The sequence below is a fragment of the Anoplopoma fimbria genome, chromosome 9 (assembly GCF_027596085.1).
Source record: "Anoplopoma fimbria isolate UVic2021 breed Golden Eagle Sablefish chromosome 9, Afim_UVic_2022, whole genome shotgun sequence".
In the NCBI taxonomy this organism is placed as follows: domain Eukaryota; kingdom Metazoa; phylum Chordata; class Actinopteri; order Perciformes; family Anoplopomatidae; genus Anoplopoma; species Anoplopoma fimbria.
The window spans coordinates 1,189,116-1,199,964 of NC_072457.1; the positions used below are offsets into that span (position 1 = coordinate 1,189,116).

Consider the following 10,849-nt stretch of genomic DNA (forward strand, 5'->3'; position numbering starts at 1 on the left):
ACATCATCATGACATCATTGTGAGATCATCTTCCTTAAGTTTCCTGTTTTTATTTAAATGTTTTATTTCTGTTTATTTGGTTCATTGTAACATTCAGGGAATTGTAAGGAAAAGATAGTCACTTTCCATCAACTTTAGATTTGTTTACATATTTAGATAAGAGTAAACTCATCCAGTGACATTCAAAGAATGAGAAGCAAGCAAACAGTCAACAAGAAATCCCACATTTAAAAAAACCACAGAAACAGATTTTAAAAGGACTGAAATAATTTAAAAAAAGATCAACAGTTAGTCTAGAGTAAACTGAGGTCGAGTCCAGTCTAAAGCTGCAATAACAGAAGGTTGTACAGAAGATAATATATGTTTAAAAAAATAAAATAAAATAAAATAAAATAGAAGCATCTCCTTTTTAAAACTGTTAAAAACTGTAAGTTTTCCGTTTGCCGTTTTCGTACCATAACCTTCATTTAAAAGACATGTAAATATATTTTAAAAATATGCAAATATAGATGCCATAATCAGAAGAAGGTCTACAGGTTAAAAACCCTTATTTCTCTGAACACTGCTGCCTGAACAGCTCGTTGAGCTCTTCCAAACCGTTACTGAACTCCTCGGCCAGCTTACGGACTTTGGTTGCTAGCGACGACTTGAGGCCTTTCTTCTGCCTCAGACCGTCCTTCCCGTGGTTGAAGTGGAGGTCGATGCCCAGAGCGAAGCCCTCCATCAGCCCGGAGGCCTTAAGGTGGGCCTCCACCGCCCTGGCACCCGCCCCCCCCGTCGTGGCCATCTCTATCATCTTAGCCGCGGTGCCCGGCCAATCCTTCCTGGCTTGGCTCAGAGCAGAGAGGTCGTGACCTTTCAGCTGGTCCAGGCCTTCGTTGATGTACTTCAGGCACTCCTGGATCTTCGTCATGAGGAGCTTGAACTCCTGGAAGGTTTTCTCAATTTTCTTCTTGTTCTGAGCGACGTTCGCCTGGAAGAAACACATTATTATTATTATGCTTTTAAACACATTATGGCAAAAAGTGCTTTTATCTGCTGATTTAAAATTATGTCTGCAAAGCAAGTAAACCAGTCTTGGTGTAAACTGGTACTGCCTGTGTTTAATTAAATAGAATAGAAGTAGAACAGATATTTTACTGGATTCCGTGCTCTTTGAATTCAAACTAGTGGAAAGAAAACCACCAAAATACACATTCAGGTGTTTATTTTACTACTTTTCTCTATTTGCGTCTGTAGATTTCTCCTAAATTCACAGAAAGTTACCATTAGATAAGACCTAATTTGCATATTTAAACATAACATTTCAGAAAACTTGTAATACATAAAATAATCCTCTTTAAGACAGTAATTAACTGGTGAAGTTTCATGGTAATATCTATTGGTTCACTTTTTTACCCTATTCACCTGTTTTGTCTTCATGTAGAAACATGGAGAATTTTTTTTTTTAATGTCTGTCGACAGTATTTTCTGATTTATGCAGTGATAACAAATAGAAATCCAAAATTCCCTCTGTAAAAACTTTTGACTCTAATATGTCAACAAACTGACAAAAAACATTCTGAACCTGACTTTATCCAATGTTCAGATTTCTGTTCTGGAAATGTATAAAAATGTGCACAGTTTTAATAGGATAATGTCTCATTTACATATTTAAACAAAATATTTCCAAAAACTTGAAATACAAAAGTTTATTGTCTTAATGCGAGTGATCAACTGGTGAAGTTTCATGATGATATCTATTCATTTATGTATTTTTACTCTATTTTCCTGTAGTGTCTCCCTTTAAATGAAGGCACTTTTTTCATATAGCACATTTTGTTGAATGTAAACCCAATGTGCTTTTCTTTGACCTCCATACAGCAACATTTAATATGTGCTGCAGAATACAACGTTAATACAATGTTACATTTAAGACAACTTTCATCAACTTTCAAACACTGCAGAATTTTGATCTGACCCAGAGACATCCAATCAAAATAGCACCCAAAATACTGGAGAGGAAGATCTCATAAGATACGAAGTCAGCGCCGGAAATCTGAACCTATGCATAACCTTCTTCCTCTCCTCCTCTCTGTTATCTGGCAACTGGCCATCTGTCAAGGGAACAGGAACCAACTGAGTATCTTACAATTATTCCCTGTAGCTCTGTATAACACTGTATACGTCTTTAGAGTATTCAATAACCCAACTCAAGTTATTTCACATTTGATTTCGGGAAGATACGTCTTTCTCCCGTATTTATGACGTGGGAAACAGAGTTAAAACCATTTCATGTTTTTCAGACCAGACTCATCATGTGACCATACTGCCCCCCAGTGGTCAATTGCTGATAACTCAGATATGTGTCAAAGTGACGAGATGTGTGACGCAGTTAAGGTGACGATAGTTATAAAATGTTTACACGCTAGTAAGTCACATGACAGATGCACATTTCTGATCTGCATAATCTTTGTTAAATCCTGTGTATTAAGTGTAACTGAAATTCCATTTCTGTATCCATACAAGTGTGTAAGGTTTAGTAATCTCATCGTGAAGAAAAGTATGTGGTTTATTTGTTTAAAATGTATTCATTTACTAAACAAGAGTATCCCAACATTAGGAGACAAAGGAACCTAAAATCATGGCAGAAAACAGTCATAACTCAGCCGCACCCTACGATCTGACACCCCTCCTAGACAGATAAAACTGGGAGTTTTTCTTTTGTCCGCTCTCTTGTCTTTCCGTTTTTTGTCCGTGTTGGTTGTGTGTCTTGTTAAGTGTTATGGAGCTATATACCCGCTATTTTTATTTTTAGAACAGCAGTTTTTGTCAGAGCTTTTTCTTCTCAACTCCTTTTGAACATCTCATAATTATTCCTTTCAAGCAAGCCTTATTTTGTTTTATTGTACGTCTGTTGACCTCGTGAGAGATCAACTTTAATTATTATCGTTTAGGCCAAACGAGATTAGTCTGACTTTATCAACGAGTAGCCTCAGTTATAAAACTACTCAGAGCAATATCCCGCTCTGAACACCAGATCCAACGCCGCCTTGAAGCAAGTCACGAGAGCCCGGAGACAAATTATTGATTGTATTTTTATTATTTTCCTCTATTCAAGTTTTAACGTAAGCAATATTTAAATTTTAACGTAGTTTGATAAAACATGCTACAGTCAATAAAGTCAGTTCCATTTCCGGTCACCTTGTTGGCGATGGCGGCCGATGCTCCGGTGACGCCGCCGGCTGCAGCCACCCCGACGCCGACGACCGTCAGAGCCAGAGAGGCCCCCATAGTGAACGGGGCCAGGAGCACACCGGCAGCTGCTGCTACTCCTCCGGCTACACCTGTAGCTCCACCTGTGATGCCAGCAATCTTTGTCCCCTTTGAAACCTTTAGTCCAAGAAAGAAATGGTGATGGTTTTATCCAGAATGTCATCATTCTTATGATTAGATGATTGAGTAATAAAGAAGTTTCCTTTATGTCACCTTGTCTAAGTTGTCAGCGATGCCGAGCAGCTGAGCGATGTGCTCCTTCAGGGTGTCTCCATGTTTGGACAGCACGTTGAGGTAGCGCTGGAGAGCTTTGTGCAGATGTTCGGCTTTCATTTTGATGATGCTGGAATGTTTTGTAATAACATTTTTACCAATTAATTAACACGACTTTGAGGCAAATTCTCTTGCTGTACAATCACCATCTTTTACTAAACCTAAACTTAGTATTTTACTATATTTTTCTAAACCTAAAGAAGTATTTTACAATCTTTCCCTAAACCTAACTAAGTAGTTTCTTCTTGCATCAATAGCTCAAAGTTTTCATTTATCTTTTGAAATAAGTCAACAGCTACTTAAGGGATAAGCACAACATTTTGTATGAACTTTGTCCCCAGAGGATGAACCCTGCAGTCGTGATCCTCTGACTTTCACTTTACCTCCATGAGGTTCACATTTTGTGAAATGTCTCAACACCTATCGGTTGGATTGACACAACGTTTCGTACAGACGTTCATGTTCCTCTTGTGATTAATTGTTATCGTTTTGGTGACCCCAAAGAAAAGCTAATTAGCAAACGGTAGCATGCTAACACGCTAAGCTGATATGGTGGACATTGTTCCTGCTAAACCTCAGCATGTCTGGATTGCCATTCTGAGCGCTTTAGCATACTGTGCATCAGCGATGGAAATATTAAAGATGTGATGATGAACTTACAATGTTTCTTCCTCCCCTCTAAGTCGGAGGTCATTGCACAGAGAAGCCAGGGCTGCAAATAAAACTGTAGTTAAGCAACAATAAAGGAGCAAACACATCAAACGTCAACATTCAAACTTTTTCTTGCAATATGACGGAGACTTGGCACCTTGGTTTTTGTTGTCAGGCTGTCGTGTTGGAGCTTCATGCAGCAGCGGAGCAGGCTGCGAATTACAGTTAGCGTTTATCGGTTTTTCGGCCACCTTGAGAAAATGAGAGACAGTTTTATTAAATGAATGAAAAGTTAAAATGTTGTTTTGTGTGTTAACTAGGAGACAAAGTGGTTCTGCAGAGTGAAGTCAAAGCTTCATGTCTTAAAGCTGCATTCTCTCTCCTGTCCACCAGGGGGCGACTCCTCTGGTTGTATAGAAGTCTATGAGAAAATGACTCTACTTCTCTCTTGATTTATTCCCTCAGTAAACATTGTAAACATGAGTTTATGGTCTCAATCGCTAGTTTCAAGTCTTCTTCAATACAGCATGATGTTCATTTAGTAAATGATGCTCCACGACATCTTTGAAATGAAACATAAACCAACGAAACCTTTACGAATTCCAGAGTTCCATCTTCTGAGTCAAACCCTCCTGAACTCCTTTTGATGGTCCAGTTCTTTGGTGACACCGGTGGAGGAGCCGAGCGGACCAAATCCTGCTGAGTAAGAATAAAAATAAATAGTAAAATAGTCATATTGTGTGAAAGATACAAAGATCTCTCAGTCTAAATGAACTATTTAACAAAATAAAAAGGTCTTAATTGGAGTAAAATGTCCAACCTGCTCCATCCATCAGAGCTGCCATCCCGACAAAAGATTAGACTGAATACATATCAGAAGAAAAAACATCTGCTTTGTAGATTCTCATCTTTTGATTTTTAGGTTGTGAGAGAAACATAAAAATGAACGAGACAAAACAATGTTTATCTGCGTTCTTCATCTGAACGTCCATCATACTTCTGTATTTATCAAAGTTTTGACAAACACGTCTGACCAGATCGATTACATCTTTGCTCACGTCTTCTTCAATGCTTTCACTTTTGCTCTGAGCAAAAACCTTGATTATAGTTTTGTTTTTACCTCATGAAACTGGATATTTAATAGATAATATTAATAAATGAATAAAGTGTTGCGGGTAGAAATCAGATTGATTTGTTTCAAGACACACAAAAAGAATCATCTTTCAATGATTGTGTCTAATATATATATGTTGGTGGGTTGAGGTTTGTTCTCCTCTATCTGATGTAGTGGATGGAGCTAACGGAAGAGTAAAAACTTAAATTAAAGATGTATATTATACCTTCTCATTACAATTAACATGTTTGATTAAAGATGATTAATTCTAACGGTCATCACTGCTGCAAAAAGAAGTGCAGGCTTTACGTTGGAATGCTCCACATTCAGCTGAAAAGATCAACAGATTAACAAATATATTTATAATTAATATGGAGTGGTGAGAGTGCATGCTGGTATTTCGCATTGGAAGTAATAGATGATAAAATCAAAGTATTGCTATAATCAACATTATTACAAAATGCTGCATCCATGTGTGGCTTTTCTTTTTGTTTGTCGTTGTTATATAGTTTTTTTGTTTACAAGAAAATAATGAAAAGTTGGTCACGAGCAAATAAAATTGTGTCTGATGTCCTTTTTAATAGAAAAATTGAATAAACTGGTTAAAAAAAAGACATAAAAGGAAATATTTTTCTTCAGATTCTATGAATTACAGTTAGCGTTTATCGGTTTTTCGACCACCTTCTGAGAAAATGAGAGACAGTTTTATTAAATGAATGAAAAGTTAAAATGTTGTTTTGTGTGTTAAAGCTGCATTCTCTCTCCAGTGTCCATCAGGGGGCGACTCCTCTGGTTGTATAGAAGTCTATGAGAAAATGACTCTACTTCTCTCTTGATTTATTCCCTCAGTAAACATTGTAAACATGAGTTTATGGTCTCAATCTCTAGTTTCAAGTCTTCTTCAATACAGCATGATGTTCATTTAGTAAATGATGCTCCACAACATCTTTGAAATGAAACATAAACCAACGAAACCTTTACGAATTCCAGAGTTCCATCTTCTGAGTCAAACCCTCCTGAACTCCTTTTGATGGTCCAGTTCTTTGGTGACACCGGTGGAGGAGCCGAGCGGACCAAATCCTGCTGAGTAAGAATAAAAATAAATAGTAAAATAGTCATATTGTGTGAAAGATACAAAGATCTCTCAGTCTAAATGAACTATTTAACAAAATAAAAAGGTCTTAATTGGAGTAAAATGTCCAACCTGCTCCATCCATCAGAGCTGCCATCCCGACAAAAGATTAGACTTAATACATATCAGAATAAAAACATCTGCTTTGTAGATTCTCATCTTTTGATTTTTAGGTTGTGAGAGAAACATAAAAATGAACGAGACAAAACAATGTTTATCTGCGTTCTTCATCTGAACGTCCATCAAACTTCTGTATTTATCAAAGTTTTGACAAACACGTCTGACCAGATCGATTACATCTTTGCTCACGTCTTCTTCAATGCTTTCACTTTTGCTCTGAGCAAAAACCTTGATTATAGTTTTGTTTCTACCTCATGAAACTGTATATTTAATAGATAATATTAATAAATGAATAAAGTGTTGCGTGTAGAAATCAGATTGATTTGTTTCAAGACACACAAAAAGAATCATCTTTCAATGATTGTGTCTAATATATATATGTTGGTGGGTTGAGGTTTGTTCTCCTCTATCTGATGTAGTGGATGGAGCTAACGTAAGAGTAAAAACTTAAGTTAAAGACGTATATTATACCTTCTCATTACAATTAACATGTTTGATTAAAGATGATTAATTCTAACGGTCATCACTGCTGCAAAAAGAAGTGCAGGCTTTACGTTGGAATGCTCCACATTCAGCTGAAAAGATCAACAGATTAACAAATATATTTATAATTAATATGGAGTGGTGAGAGTGCATGCTGGTATTTCAGCATTGGAAGTAATAGATGATAAAATCAAAGTATTGCTATAATCAACATTTCGATTTATTACAAAATGCTACATCCATGTGTGGCTTTTCTTTTTGTTTGTCGTTGTTATATAGTTTTTTTGTTTACAAGAAAATAATGAAAAGTTGGTCACGAGCAAATAAAATTGTGTCTGAAAAATTGAATAAACTGGTTAAAAAGACATAAAAGGAAATATTTTTCTTCAGATTCTATGAAAATGCAGTTTTTTTTGATTGAAAGAGTTTAACATCTGGACACCAGCAGTCTCCTACTTCACTGAAATGCAAGCTTCAAGTTTTTATGCTGCACACTTCTGTAAGATGCATTCACTGAACTACTTGTGAAATCCTTCAACAGGTTTAAATCTGTAGATTTAAGGTGAGAGGAGAGAAACTTTCCTTCTCCTGCAGCTTGATTAAAAAAAACATCCTTCAAGTGTCAAACTGTGCAGACTGAACTTCATTCTGCACAGTGAAGCTCAAACACCAAATGAAGATTAATTAACAAAAAGCTCTCTTTAAATGTGCTTTAATATCAATAAACACTTTCATTCTCACGTGGAAACAAAATTACACATGATAATTTAATCCCAAACATTTGTTTTTATTCATTTGATCAGATTTCTTACCTTTGACATGGTGTATCTTCCTCTGCTGTGTTTGAGTCGCTCTCCTTTGCTGCTCTCCCTTTCATTTGATGCCGATGCCAAAATCTGAACAGGTTGGACGTGAAAATGTTTGAGCGTTCCGCCTCTACTGCTCTTCATTTATTTATTCATTGCCGTTCAAGCATCTGCATTCTTGTCGTTTACACAACCGTTAAAAGCTCTGCTGTTGTTGGAATGAAAAATATTCTTTGTGATCACATCCATCTGCTGCAGATAACAAGAACAACAACAACACGGCACTCTTCTACACTTCAACATGAAAGATCTGATCTCATTCTACAATCAATAGAGTGCAGCACTTCAGCCCTTCTACTGAGTCCATGCAATATTAATTCAAAGTAATCAGTTATTATATATCCGTAACATGAGCCTCCAAAGATGGCGCCCATCTTAGAGCATGCACAAAATGAACTGTGAAGAATCTAACAGCCATAAACCAACCTCCACTATAGAGAGGAGGGATTGTAATTATCTGAAAACTCATATCTCATATTCATGAACTTCTGTATTGCCAAGTATTCAATGTGTTATAAAGACAAAGGTTGAATATCATGTAAACTATTTGATTTGACTGCAAAATATTTACTCAAATTTTTAAGACCTCCTGTTTCTAAAACATCTAAAAGTGAAATGTCCTTCTTTGTTTAATCCTCCGACATGTAAATAGTGGGGTTTGTTTATCAGTGAATATTTATGACAATCATACAACTGCTACACATTCATTTTACAAAATACACTTTATTATTATTATATCATGCTCTAGATATTATAAATCTGTTAAATCAAACACATTCACACAGTCTGTCTTTTTTGCATGTGTCCATTTAAACAGTTGCTTTTAAATCTGAATTATAACTTTAACGTCTTAGTATTTGTGTAATATTTTCTGACAAACTAACACAAACTAGAAAACGCTCATGAACCCTTCATGTCTTAATAACGAGCCCTCGGTGCAGCTCTACGTCTCCGTCCTCTCATGTTGGACTGAGGACGGACTGGACGCTACACTGACTCAATATCGCCTCTCCAGGTAAGAAGTGGTATTACAAGACGGGACGGGATTTGGCTAGCAGGTTAGCATGCTAACTAAAGTAACAATCTCTGTCTTTGACATCAAATTCGTTAACTTTTTACATTCTGTTGATGAGAGGTCATTTTTTAAAATATATTTTTAAACCAAAATTCTGGCCAAATCTCAAACAGTGCAACTTTAAAAACTTTGTTTGGTCTTCATGTTCAGAACTGAATGTGAATACTTGTTGATTTTAATGGTTAAGTCTAGTGGCGAAACTCATAAAAACTCATATTTTGTGCATGTGGATTTATTGCTGTTACACCCTGAACAAAAATAACAAAGTCAAACTGTGATTCTTGATATTGAAAACTTAATACAGTGTGTTTGAATTTGCGGTTTGATAAAAAAAAAGTTCAAACTGGATTATCCTGGTCGAGACCAACAGAACGATGTGAAGAACAACCTGAATATCAGCAGCTCCCGTGTTTCCACCGAGGCTGAAGTGTCTTTGTGGTTTTTTTTGGTGCGCTTCATTTCTTCTCCTCGACAGTCCTGCCAAAGTATTCCTGCTGGAACTGCTGGAACTGCTTCTCAGTGAACAGAGACTCGCTCTCCTTTGGCTTCTTGGCCGGTCGCTCCGGGCGATTCCTCGACTGTCGGCCTGAGTTGTGGTTCAGGATCTAAAAGAGACAAAGAGAAATGAAATGAATGATATTGTTCCTGTAGTTTAATAAATCCTTCTTTAATCGTTGTACTAAAAACTTAAAAATAATTTTACTAATTCAATTAAATCCATTGCAATTAAACATAAGGTAAAGAAAAGGGTCCCTATGGCAACGGCGGCTCATCTATATGTAGCTCCCATGAATTTTGTTACATTTTTTGTTCTTAGATGTTTTTTCCGTGTTTCTCACTAATGTCATGTGACAGAATACATTCATCAACATCTGAAAAGGACGTGTGGGTTTAAAGAGCAGCAGACTGTGGGACTCCGGTGGTCCAGAGGAGGTGGACTCTGTGTTTACATCAGGATGCTTGGTGCTCAAACACAGTCAGAGTTGATGGACGATGTTTTCCTCATGTTGAATATTTATTGAGAAGATGTCGGCCAAATTATCGGATCAGAGAATTGTTTTTATTGCAGCTGTTTACATTCCTTATGATACAAATGATAAAAAGGCACTACGGGAATGTTCTTCTGTTTTTGTGTTGTAAATGGGCTACAACAGAATTTTGTTGTGCATCCCTGTGTTGCATAACGACAATAATAATCCTTGAAGTCCGGCCCCTTTCGGTGGACCACCATGGGACCTTATTTAGGACAGACTCCGCCTCTCTTTGGCTGAGTGATCTCTGCTTTACTTACCTTCAGAGTGTCAGAATCTGGTGTTTTGTAGTCATCTCCCATAAAGTACTTGAGGTTGGCGCTCATCTGGCTCGTCCTCTGCTTCTTCCTGAACTCCTCTGCAAAAAAAAACACCAAAGAAGAAGAGGATGTTTAGAGCACTAAGGCAGAACAGATGTTGTAATAAAAAGCACACACCAGACCAACTAAGATTACAGTTAAGATCAAATGTGTTCTACACTCCTGTTTTACACATAAAAAAGATTGTTAATGTTATTAAGATGGTAGATTTTGTAGTAATTCTACAAACTGAAACATTTTAACTGTGTAACAAAACCCCCATAATTTTGTTTTGTTTTAATAAAGCCTGTGTTCACCATTAAACACACAAAACATGAGCTCAGCTTGGTCTATTCCAGAAATTATATAAAATTGAGCTCCACATCTACTTCTACTTCCGGGTGTATTTCCCTCTGTAATGAAGGACCAGGACCAGGAGCAGACTGACCCACTGCAGACTTGATCCTCTTGTCTTTGACCGTGGCTTTGCTCTTTCCGGGCCCCAGGCGGCCCTGAAGACGTTTGACCTGCCGGGTGACTCCCTGCCGCT

The 10,849-nt window shown here is 37.0% G+C and overlaps 2 protein-coding genes across 2 annotated transcripts in view; both read right to left on the reverse strand.

The window, feature by feature from the left end:
- Nucleotides 1–547: 547 nt before the first annotated feature.
- On the reverse strand, nucleotides 548–4,355 carry LOC129095285 (apolipoprotein L3-like). The gene is made up of 5 exons (XM_054603671.1): nucleotides 4,337–4,355; nucleotides 4,189–4,240; nucleotides 3,469–3,598; nucleotides 3,184–3,372; nucleotides 548–973 (listed from the first exon to the last, which is right to left on the reverse strand). Exons 3-5 carry the CDS (start codon nucleotides 3,586–3,588, stop codon nucleotides 548–550), a joined length of 735 nt encoding a protein of 244 aa, XP_054459646.1. The 5' UTR covers nucleotides 3,589–3,598; nucleotides 4,189–4,240; nucleotides 4,337–4,355.
- Nucleotides 4,356–9,042: 4,687 nt separating this feature from the next.
- The window catches only part of rps19bp1 (ribosomal protein S19 binding protein 1), a 3,683-nt gene continuing 1,876 nt past the window's right edge, over nucleotides 9,043–10,849 (reverse strand). The window contains exons 2-4 of the mRNA XM_054603806.1: nucleotides 10,748–10,849; nucleotides 10,261–10,358; nucleotides 9,043–9,574 (exon numbers count right to left, since the gene is read on the reverse strand). The exon at nucleotides 10,748–10,849 is cut by the window's right edge and continues 84 nt beyond it. Coding sequence (XP_054459781.1) covers nucleotides 9,425–9,574; nucleotides 10,261–10,358; nucleotides 10,748–10,849 — 350 coding nt within the window. The 3' untranslated portion in view covers nucleotides 9,043–9,424. The remainder of the gene's footprint in view (nucleotides 9,575–10,260; nucleotides 10,359–10,747) is intronic.